The sequence below is a fragment of the Apteryx mantelli genome, chromosome 14, assembly GCF_036417845.1.
Source record: "Apteryx mantelli isolate bAptMan1 chromosome 14, bAptMan1.hap1, whole genome shotgun sequence".
NCBI classification, from domain to species: Eukaryota; Metazoa; Chordata; class Aves; order Apterygiformes; family Apterygidae; genus Apteryx; species Apteryx mantelli.
In genome coordinates, this window is record NC_089991.1 from 8,276,538 (window position 1) to 8,288,725 (window position 12,188).

The following is a 12,188-nucleotide window of genomic DNA, read 5'->3' on the forward strand; positions in this document are numbered from 1 at the left end:
GGACCATCAGGGCTGTGAGGTGCTGAGGGGGGCCCCCATAGCCGTGGGGTGCTGAGGGGACCCTCAGAGCTGAGGGACACTGAGGGACCCTCAGGGCCATGGGGTGCTGAGGGGGGTCATTATGACTGTGGGGCATGAGGGGACACTCAGGCCTGTGGGGCACTGAGGGAAGTCCTTACATCTGTGGGGCATTGAGGAGACCCTCAGGGCTGTAGGGTGCTGAGGGGCAGGGGGGTCCTTACAGCTGTGGGGCACTGAGGGGGGGCCCCATAGTTTTGGGGTGCTGAGGGAACCCTCAGAGCTGAGGGACACTGAGGGGGCCCTTGTGGCCGTGGGGTGCTGAGGGGACCCTCGGGGCCGTGGGGTGCTGAGGGGGGGCCCCACAGCTGTGGGGTGCTGAGGGGACCCTCGGGACCGTGGGGTGCTGAGGGCACCCTCGGGGCTGTGGGGCGCTGAGGAGGGGCTCCATAGCTGTGGGGTGCTGAGGGCACCCTCGGGGCTGTGGGGCGCTGAGGAGGGGCTCCACAGCTGTGGGGTGCTGAGGGCACCCTCGGGGCTGTGGGGCGCTGAGGAGGGGCTCCATAGCTGTGGGGTGCTGAGGGGACCCTCGGGGCCGTGGGGCGCTGAGGAGGGGCTCCATAGCTGTGGGGTGCTGAGGGCACCCTCGGGGCTGTGGGGCGCTGAGGAGGGGCTCCATAGCTGTGGGGTGCTGAGGGGACCCTCGGGGCCGTGGGGCGCTGAGGAGGGGCTCCATAGCTGTGGGGTGCTGAGGGCACCCTCGGGGCCGTGGGGCGCTGCGGTGCCCTCGGGCCAGGCCGCAGCGCCGCGGTGCCGCCGCGCAGGCCGCGTCCCGCAGCGCCGCGGCTCACCGCCGCTGCCCTTAACCCGGCGGCGGAAGCGGCGGCCGGCGCCGGCCGCCCAATGGGCTGGTGCTGCGCGGCGGCGCGGCCGTCACTTCCTGGGCCCGCAGCCGGCGGCAGCGAGGCGGGAGCCGGGCCGGGCTGGGCCGGGCCCCGCAGCCTGCGGCCGCCGCTACCAACATGCCCTTTGACTTCAGGAGGTGAGTGCGGCCCGGCCCGGCTCGGCTCGGCCCGGCCCGGCTCGGCTCGGAGCTCGGCGCCGCCTGCGGCCCTCGGCGAGGGCCGGGTGAAGCGCGGGGAGCGGCGGGGAGGGCTGCGCCCGCCGCCTAATTGCGGTTACATAAGGCCGGGTGCGAGGCGGGAGGCGGGCGGGCTGCGCGGGGCGGCGGGGCCCGGGCCGGGCTAGGCCGGGCCAGGCCGCCCGCGGGCGTGGGGGGCGCGTCCCCGCCTCGTGGCGCCCCGGGGGCGCGGGCGGAGGGGAGCGGAGCGGCCTGCCGGGGCCTTGGGCGCGAGGATGGCTCCAAGGCAGCGCCAACCGCTCAGCCGTCGTCTCTTCGCGCTTTAAGCGGATGCGAGTGGTCAGGTTTTTGCCCTGCCGCCGCGTTCCCGTGTCCTGGCGGCCGCAGCAGTCCATTGCGGCCTCCGCGGCAAAGCCGAAAAAAACCCCTCGTCCCCCCGCCCTTGACGAGCACGGAGCTGAAATTATAACTGCAGGTTAATTTTTAGTGCTTTTATGCCATTCCTGATGCAAAGATTTTTGATTTTCCCAATTCAGAGGTGCCACACGGAAAATGTACAGCTAAGTCTTCGCATGTGGGTTTCACCAGAGCGCTAGAATTACAGTAAAAAAATGCAGAGCAAGGTTTTGGGAATTGAGCAACACCGTTGTTGGCTGATGCTTCTCGTGTAGGACCATCGCGAACCATACATTTGCCCTCCTTTGCGATGACTGGAGGAACTTGTAGTATTGCCCTTTTTTAGTTCTCCCAAATAAAAGTTGTGTTGTCTATTTTTACTGTAATTCTAAACCAGGCCTCTCATTTATACAGGCTAACAGGATCTTGTATGTGATCCGTGGGGCACTATTGAACATGGAGGCAGTTGCTTCTGAATGAAAGAACTTGCTGAAGCTGGGAACAGCATCTGCTGGATCATGTGGGATCCAAGGCCCAGAGCCCTGTTTCTGCTTTTGTATAAAATTTGGTAGAAAAAAAAAATCTTCTCAGCTTTGGAGATGTTTTGCCAGCTGCAAATCCTGTTGCCATCTATTTTCAGACTGGTAGAACACACGAACAATAAGGGAGCCTGGTTGTAGCTGTCACTTTGTAACAGCAGACAAAATGGATTTCAGATGGCTTTGAAAATGTAATTTTTGTTGGGTCTCAAATCTCAGTCTCTGAATGTGGAAACACAGGCTTACAAAGAATAATTATCTTAAGAGAGCTAGTGCTTCACTTTTGAATGGAACAAAGACATTAAGTAAAAGCTGAGTTACAGTTTGGATTAATGAGTTACAAAAACATAGAAGTATCGGTTCAGATCTGCTTTTTAAAGATTCATAGTTGCAAATAAGTTCTTTGTCATCAGATTGGAGGGTTAGAAATAGATACTTCAAAGCACTCTCTCGAATAATGTAAACTTAATTAAGTTCAGCTTTTCTGCAAAGATAAAATTTGAGAGGTGTGAAGTTAGTATAGCCAAGAACTTCATATTTTCATGGTACATAGAAACTATTGTCACATGCGATAAACAGTTTTCATGTTTTAACAGCATGGACAGAGTTCAGGACCAAAATTTTTGCAAAGGTTAGAGACTGCATTTTAGCTATTGTGGTTTTTGTTCATTGTGCAGTCAGTGGAATGAAATCTGTTGAGGTTGGAAAATTTTACTGTCATAGGTAAAGAATGATGCATGTATTAAAAAATTACAGTTGCTTCCTGACAATTGTACAACCTACAGTACAATACTCTTGGAGAAATAAAGTTACCGTCTTCAGTATGTTTTTGAATGAGGATGTAATGTTTTTCATCATGTAAAATGCAACGATTTTCTTTCAGAGATTTGAACTCGATGTTCTTTTTGTCAGACAGTTTGGCTCCCTGGCTTTAGCACACACTTTAATGCGTGTGCTATGCCTATGTATCATTAGAGAGTCAAATTGTTAGAGACTTCTTAAATTGGCCCTATATATCTCCTAGAGCCCAAAATTTAGAGGTACCAAGTGGAAAGGTATTGGATTCTTCTGGAATTCTGGAGGCCACAGACTTCACAGGTCTCCGTTGCTAATGCATCCACAAAAATTCCCGCTGTCTTCAACTGCTACCCTCAGGCATTTGGGAAGGCAAATTCTTTTTTTTGCTGTATTCTCCCCTCATTTGAGCTTTTATTTTTGATATTTTTAGAGTGGCCAGACACTGACAGCTAGCACTGGTTGCAGAGATGAGGATAGCGTGTTTGAGTAGACGAGCCAGAAGTTTGGGACTCTTGTGCACTGCTCCCACACAGAATAGCTCTAGGAAGAATAGTGGCCACAGTCTCATCTGGAGAAAATAGAGGCACAAATGACAAGTAAAGAAGGTAACCTGCGAACCAAAAAAATCAGTATTCTTCACCAACTAAAACTCAAAGCATTTCTGGCCATTTGACTAAATCTGTTTCCTATCTCCTAGACTTGTGGGTTCAAATTTGACCAGACTGAAGAACCCAAAGTGCCTGAACATGCCACTCGCCTGTTTCTTGGAAGTTGTCTCACTGGGAGTTGTCTATTTGTACTGTACTTCTTTTTTCTGTAGAACTTGTGTTTTCTTGGCTTATCAATGGTTCCTTTTGCTAGACTAAATGCATTTAAATTTTTAAAAAAGAATGCCTTCATGTAAAGTAATCTAAAGTGAATAAACAATTGTTCTGTCCTGAGTATCTTTAGCTTGAATAATACTTAGTACTTTTAGTGCTTTTCATTTTCCCAAGCATTTTGTACACACTAATCTCTACAATCCTGTTGTGATGTTGGTAAGCAATTAAGTTTTTAGTTTCCCAGTGGGAATGTTTGGTACAGATCTGCTCAAGGCATGTCGTGAGACACCTGCGCTTCTACAGAACTACTAAATCGGTTTGTATTTCCAGATGTCCTGATACTTTCTTATTTTTAAAACATATTTGGCCTCAAGGGAGTTAGGCAAGTTTCTGCCACAAGGCAGGTTTCTGCCTCTTGCCTCTCCCCTCGGTTTGTTACAATTTGTGTCAGCAAAGCAGCGCTGCATCTCGCTGCTTGGGGATTTTGAGGCACGCAGCTGGAGCTGGCAGGGTACTTCCCCCTCAGGCCTTTAAGACTCAGTGTCACCTGCATACTTTCAGCTTCTGTGGGTGTCGAAATCCTAATTAGATTAAACTGTAAGTCTGGGTCATCGTGAATGGAGTGGCCAGAAAGTTTCTTGTACTTTGTGTGGTCCAGTTACCAGTGAGGCTTAACTTCAGTAGTGAACAGCAGCACTGAAATTTAGACTGCTGTGTTGTTGAGAATTACAGAAGTCAAAACTAGGAGAGTGCCTGTGCACTGCAAATGGACACGGTAGAGAGAAACTTTGCTGCAAATTCTGTTGCTCTTGAATCTGATGGCTTTTTTTGGCATCTGCCTATTTGCATTGAAGAGTTACTGATGGCTTTGTAGCAGTTACTGAAACTTCTGAACTATTTTGGTAGCGTTAACTGATTAGATTGAGGAAAAACCAAAATAGACCACTCCGAAATCAAGTTTTTGTTCTAATTGTGGGCAATTCTCAGTTGTGCCCTGACCACTTTTTTGGCATAGATTCATGTCCATGAATCCTTATTTTTATATTTAACTGAGCAGTTCAGAATTTATTTAATCATCATGCTGTTTTTCAGGTTTTTTTCCTCCTTACTGCTTGATAACCTGAATGAAGTACTGTTATTGCCACTGTGTTATGCAAGGATTTTGGAGGTCATGGGGAAGGAGCCAGGCTTGCAAGGGATTTAGATGTAAATGCCGATTTAAAGCGGAAGTTCTTACTCCATCTCCATAGTGCGCAGTACAATGGGGCTCCATATTCAGCTGGTTCTTGGCACATCTGTAATAAATGATACTTTTTACATAGGTATTCTGATTCAAATCTGAACGACTTTTTTGTTGTTTGGGGAGACGGGCAGGTCTTTGCTTTGGTTCCTGTTTGTCTTTTCTAAATCAATTTGTCCAGTCTTAACCGAAGCTGACATACTTTTGACATTACTGTTTTTAGGAGAGGCAGTACGTGTGTGAATGCTTTTAGTTTAGACCTAGGAGTTGTGATGGGTAATAGGCAAACTGCTGCTTGAGGTGTCCGACCTGGTATAGTTGGGACACTGGAGATACAGACCGCTTCAGCAACAGTAGCGAGGTCTGGTTTTCCTTCTCCTATTCCTTACCAGATTAGTAAGGTCAAACTGGTAGGTGGTAGGCAATTAGGAGTCTTAAAGAGAAAATTCTTTTCCAAACTAAGCACCTTCTTAGACAACAATTTCTCGCTCACTTGTGGGTCTAATGAAAATAGCTTTGTTTTGGTCTTCAGGCTTAAGAAGAGGGGGAGCAAAGCTCACTTTAATAAACCTATCGTTTTCCTTTTGACAAATTTGTGAGGGTCATGACTTAAAATCTTTCTGTAACCCCTCAAATCTTGCTTTGCTCTTCCGGGAGCTGTTCAGCTCGTGTGTAAACGTTTGCTGATTGTTAAGCAGAGATGGTGACTAAATGATGCTTTGGCACTGCCTAATAAATATCAAATGTCAGTGGAAACGTACGTATTTGTTCAGGACTTTAATTTGGACTCTCTCTGGGAAGTCTCAAACAGCTCTGCGTTTCATATCGGACTGTGATACGCTGGTCTCCATCCGCCTGTTTGTTCTCTCTCAGCACCTTGTTTGACGAGCTGCATTAATACGCAGTAGTTCATTTGGCAAAATTACTAACTGAACTTACTTTACAAGTGAGCTCATGGGGCCTCTTGTGTAGAGCATACATGCTGTTGATGGCAGCCGGTGAGCGGTGTTGGCCGAAGCCGCGGGAGGACGAGAGAGAAGAGCAAACAGCCAAGGCCAGCTTGTACGGTTTTGTCTGATTAGATGAGCTGGGCTTCGTTGTTTGTGGGTAGCGACGTCACAGCAAAAAGCTTTGCATGTGCCCTCTGCTGAACTGTGTCTGGTCATGCTGACTTCCAGGCCATAAGTTTTGCCACTTGCACAACAATTTTGCTCAAAAGTCTCAAATCCAGGATGTGACTTAGCTGGAAGTTGTCACTTCGTAACCTAACTTAAACATTTATTATTAATGACTGCAACATTGTTGTGTGTTGGTTAGATAGTTGCCTCTCTACACTTTGTAGGGGCCTGTTCTTTCTCCCTTAGGTATTGAAACGAAAACTGACCACGTCAGTGGGCACGGTAACTGTGCAAGCATATTTTCATATTAAAATGCAGTCATGTCTGGCAAGCATGATCCACTTCCATTGCACGTTGTGCAATGTCCCTGGTAAACAAGCATTCCACATGGTATTGCTGCTATCTTATGTAATTACCAACGTTGATTTTGGTGCCAGGCAGTACCATGACTAACTCTGCTTCAACAATAGCCCTTTGAGGGCACCTGAAAAATTATTCTGTAGTCACAGCAGTCAGATGGTCGTGCAGGGTTGTATAGAGAGAGTCTGTTTATGCCACAAATAAAGGATTATACGTAGAGTGTATGCGTGTAAATATTTTTTCCTAATTCTCCTTAGTACATTATTTCTCTTAAAATATAGTTGGAGTAGAAAACTTTTCCTGAGTAAGTACAGCAGTGTTAAGGTCTGGCTTTATAAGAAAGTTTTGTATTGTTCCTTCTTGAGCTTAACTGTCTTGCCCTACTTGCTCGTTGATGGCGCTGATGCTTTCTTCATGGCATCATGGTTCATTGCTGTGAAAATAATTGAATCGCACAGTAAACAAGGAGTTGAAGCACTACCATGAGTGTGGAGTGAGAAGCTGTGGAAGTTTTTGAGCTTGTATTTTGACGTGTGTATGTGTATATGCCTGTATATTTTTTAGGTATGTACTTCAAAAGGTGGAGTTGGGGAGCAAAGAATAGACTTGCAATATAAGAAAAGATGGTGGAATCATCTGTTGGTTTTGGGGTGTTTTTTTTTTTCTTTTGGTCTTCTATCCAAGCACAAGCCCTAGAGTTTGTGCCAGGTGTTCCTACGCTAAGCCAAATGCCCCCAAAATGGAAAGCTTGTTCTGCCAAAAAACTATTAACAATAATCTTGTCACTGTCTATGCTTCAGATCTTATAGTGTGATTGGCTGCATTTGAATTGTGTGTATTTTTTTTTAAGGATGTTTCCAAAATGAATTGTTATCTAGCTTCTTCCAAAGAAGACAGAAAGGCAAATTTGGTTTCGTGGAAGAACCTCACTTCAAAATGCCTTGTTAATGTGGACAGGCATGCGTAACTACTAACGGTGTTTCAGCAGTCGTGATTGCTTGGTGTTTATTTGATACTCGCATGCAAAGGCAGATCACTTGCCTTCCTCATTGCTGTCTGTTTCCATAGGCTGCTCAGTGCTGTGGATAAAACAAGGTTGGAGAGCCCGCTGAAACACCAGCGCAACCAGTAATGTACCGATGACTTTGTGTTTTCTAATAAAGATCAAGTCTCAGAATCTCCCTCTGATTCCACATTGCTCTAAATCGAATGTGACCCAGCGAACTAAAATCTGGATCTGGCTGGTGGATTATAACAAGTTATATCTTGACTGACAAGAATAGGTCAACTTGGTGCCAACCACAAGCTGCTGCTCATTCCTCTGTCTGTATTGGTCACGTTTTTCTAGTGGAGGTAGCATCATTGTAGATGTTTCTTGAAAACTGAGTCAAAACCAGGCACCTCACTTGAAAGCCAGGTTTGAGCTGTATTCACTTGTAGGTAATACAATTCGGTGCAACTGAAAAACAGTACTAAGCTGTAGAAGCACATACAGCAATTCTCTTCTCTTCCTTTAGACTGGAATATAAACAGGAGAATATGAACTGGTCACTGCAGGTTTGTTGAGATTCTTCGACTAGATACTGGTATGGTACAATATTTGGGTCCCTGTTGGTTGCTCTGGAAAACAGCACATTTTTCTTTTTCCCCTGAATCTTGTGTATTAAGAATGACTGTTGTCCTGTAAAAAATGGCTCCATTTTGCTCTGGAGAAGAGGTAGGACTTCCATATGTTGTTTCTGTGTACACCAGTGAACACAGTTGTCTAATCTCTCAAGTCAGGATTCTACTATTCTTAACTGTTTTTGGCCTCAGGAAAGTAGCAACTCCTCTCTGAGCTTCAGTTACCTTGTTTGTGTCAAGGGGTTTGTGTACTTTGACTTTGCTCTTTCACTTTGCAAAGCAGCGGTTGAACAGTTTTTCTCCGGCATATTTGTCTGCATCTCTTGTGGTTTTCTTGGCCTGGTCCAGCATGAGGTGTTGGGCCTAGCAGAATTTTAGGAGTCCACCTATTTGGTCTAGAGAAATATTTTTGTCATGCAGTGGAGTATGGATGGGACTGTGTGCTTTTGGGAGAAGCCTTATGAAGATGGAGCTGTTTTCTTCACTGCCTTTTTTTTCTCCTCCATCTCTCCTTTTTTTGCCAGAGGTTATGTTTGTTCATGCTGTTTTGGGAAAACTAGAGGTGCTTAGAACAGATACCTAATTTATGTGCTGTCCTAGTGCAGCTGGGACGTAAGCCTTTCAGAAAGCAGCTTCCACAAATAAAAGTTACGTGGTTCTGATGCTAAATTAATCCTACAGCAACATGTTTCAAGGGATTCTGCAGTACAGGGCAGCAACAGAGCTTTAATGTTTTGAGGTTCCTAGAAGCTATGGGAAAAACTATGTGGAAAATCTTGCCTAAGGCTATCTTGCATCCCTTTTTTCCTCACAGATGTGTCCTGGTTTTGCTTTGAATTCTGTGTAGGTGATTTCTTGGGAATTACAGTCCAAGTTTGAGTTTTGTTAACTGTCTGCTAGAGATCAGGACTTTGCTTCTGCGGAGAGGGCTGAGGACAAGAGGGATGTGTTCAGGGGCCCTGGCTACTGAGGCCAGCAGCACTGACAATATTTGGAGTTGGCAGGAGTCTTGTGCAGCAAGATGGAGCTGGAGGAGCATGGCAGGAGGTAGAGAAGCTCCGAGCTAGTAGGTCTAGAATTGGAAAAGGGAGAGAAATTCAGGACTGAAGGGCTCCCACAGGAGGGACTGGGTGAGGGACAGGGGGTGGAAGAAGTGTGTGTGTGGGGGGGGGGGGGGGGAAATGCTATGGTGGGATGTGCTGGGAAGCTGCAAGGAGCAAGAATCCCAGAGCTTAAGGAGGATGAGGGGATCCAAGACAAGAAGGGTTGTGATTTACTTAAAACATTCAAGCATCTGAGTGGTTTAATTACTTTGGGGTGCAGCTGCATATGTTTAATTCTGTTCCCCCTCCTCTCTTTCTCTATCCTCTCCTGATCTCCAAAATATGGCACTACTGCTCAGAAGTACAACCTCTCACTTTCAGTCCAGCAAAGGGCTGGGTCTCTTTAAATACCAGTCCCCTTACTTGAACATTTTTTCTTCATGACACTTTTCTCCTGTTTTGATGAAGCGGAATATAGTTTGCTCACTTTATTAAAAATGAATTTCTCTTCCATCCTTCATTTTGACACCTGCCTCACTGCCTAAAAGGAAATAAAATGCTTGTTGGCAAGAATCCACCATTGAGTATATGGGATTGTAAATACTTTCCTCTTCCTAATTACCTTTGAAATATGTTTGTGCCTAACACTTTAATATGAAAAAAATGTGTTGCGTGGCTTCCTGTCTTCCATTTTGCAGTGGCATCCGAAATAGTTTGCACTTTTGGCACATTTCAGAAATAGCAATTGCTATATATTCCCGGCTGTTAGAGAACAAGCTCCTTGCACACTGAAAGAGTAAGAGAATAAAATTTAGAACATGGTTGACAAGAAGGTATTATGCAGGACGGTGTAACGGAGTGAGGAAGGCTGGCGCAAGGGAGAAAACAAAGAGAATTAGCTCCTTGGAAAGAAATGGGTTTAGTCAGGAGCAGAAACTATTCAGCTTTTTGTGGCTCTCTTTCTTTAAGTGTTATGGGCGTTCATAGTCTTTTGTCCTAGAAGTAAATGGTTTTGCTGTTTTTCTGTACAAAATCTTTCCCGTACAAACCTGAAGACCAGATGACATAATGCCACAGAAACTGCTGCTGAGCAGCAGCAGGTTCTCTCGGCCCCTTTCCCTAAGTGTCCAGTTACCCAAGGGCTGAATTATATAATGAATGACAGTCCTCATAGCTAACCTTGTTTGCTTGTTCTCAGTACTCCTCCTTGTTTCAGAAACTTCCTCTGGTAGTTTCATTATGTTCTTGGAACTGGAATTAAGAGGGAGGAGCTGGCTGGCAAGGATACCTATTCCTGTGTTTCACTTCTGGGCCTAAAAGTGTAGGGAGTCAGCAGGTCAAAGGAAAAAAAAAAAAAAAACTATTGGAGGAGTATGCTTTGAAAAATGGTGAGATGTTAGGAGTGAAATGTCAATCAGACGTAATTTGAAAATTCCGATCTCCATCTGTTTGCAGTGCAGATAAGCTAGATTAACTTCCTTGTCCTGTCCCTTTCATATCAGAACTTGCTTAAAGTAGTTCAGGAATAAGAGTTTTCAATGAAATTTTGAAGCCTTAAGAGTTTGTCCGTTAAAACTGGACTCTACAGTATGTGTGTTAATACCCTATTGTGTGTAAATGAGGACTAGCTGATTGCTTAATGGTGTTTGTGTATTATCTGCTGTTACGCAGGTGTTCATCTTATAAAATGTGTTAATAACTGGTTGGTATTTGTAGGTATCGGTTTATTCGTCCTACTTTGAATCTATATTTGCACCTTGAACTCGCATTCAGGGCCAAGCTTTGATAGCTACATATTCTGTGTTTGCTTTCCACGTGTAAACTTACATTAGCAGGATCACTTATTTTAGTTTACACACGCTTCAAAGGTTGGGTCCTGATTCAGGACAGCATTCCTGATCAAGATTGTTCTTAAACCTGCACTCTAGGCACAACCGTGTTATTGAACCAAGGCTCAGATTCTGCAATGCATGTCTGATTTGTTCTCATGAACCCCTCTTCCTGGAGCTTTCTTTGTAGGGACCTTCAAAGAAGCTGGGTCTTTGATCAGTAATACTTCATACTTTTATGGCGCTTTTTGTCTGTAAATTTCAATGATGAAAAGTGGGCAAATGCCATCAGGTGCCACTCTGCAAAATGAAGAAGCTGAGGAAGGAAGATTTAATTGACTGGAACAAAAATTACACAGTGAGTCAGTGCCGGGAGCGGAACAGAATTCAGGTCTGTTGGCTCCCCCTTTGGCATCGCATCCATGGGATCACAGTGCAGCTCTGTCCCAGAAGCTGTCCTGAGCTGCTCTCTGCACATTATGTTCTCATCTGCCATCAGACAGGAAACATAGAAATTTCATTTAAACAAAGAATTGACAATTGCGAAGTGAAGCATTCAGAGTCAGTAATTCCTACTTTGTTTCCCTCCTGCTGATTTCCTCTCATTGTTTCCCACTCTATAAAACAGGGGTGATGGATTTCACCTGCTTTGTTGGAGGAATAATTGCTTTTCATCTATGCTGTATTATGTAAGAGCTAAGTGTTCTTCCAGGGTTGTCAGAGCAGTAACTTGCCTTTTGATGGGAAGAAAAGCAGCATGTTCTAAAGAAAGGATTTCAGAATGAAATCTTGAGCTAATATTTCTCCCTAAAAAGGGAAGAATTAATGCTTCCGATGGATGTTAAAGGTATTAGGATAAGGCATTTGTCAATGCCCTATGAAATATGTTTTAGAGTGAATTTACGGGTGCTGAGAAATTCCTCTTTGACAGATTTGTAGACCAAGATTCCGTATTGGTGTCCAGAATGGGTGCAGCAGGGGCCATAAGAAGTTGAATAAGCAGAGGCAGTTGGAAGTCACTGCTTTTTAAAAGTCAGTAAGAGAAGTTTTACTTAAAAAGACGTGCCGTTCTTGAAGTTTTCCTAATTAAAAACAAAACAAAATAATCCTAGAGAGTAGTTCTGACAGAAGTTTTACTCCATAAATCTTGTTGTTTGGCTTTAGTGCTCTTTCCCAGATTCCTGGGAGAAACAGACCCTCTCTCATCATGACATTATTTTGGAGGTTTTCTTCTTTCAGCTCTTCCCTTGGTTCCTGAAAGAACGCCTGGGTAGTCTAGAGGCTGGAAACAGTATTTTCTTCCTCCAGGATATGCCTCATTT

The 12,188-nt window shown here is 45.2% G+C and overlaps 1 protein-coding gene across 1 annotated transcript in view; it reads left to right on the forward strand.

The window, feature by feature from the left end:
- The first annotated feature begins 949 nt into the window (after window positions 1-949).
- Window positions 950-12,188, forward strand: part of ERGIC1 (endoplasmic reticulum-golgi intermediate compartment 1) — a 61,009-nt gene continuing 49,770 nt past the window's right edge. The window contains exon 1 of the mRNA XM_067304623.1: window positions 950-1,060. Coding sequence (XP_067160724.1) covers window positions 1,041-1,060 — 20 coding nt within the window. The 5' untranslated portion in view covers window positions 950-1,040. The remainder of the gene's footprint in view (window positions 1,061-12,188) is intronic.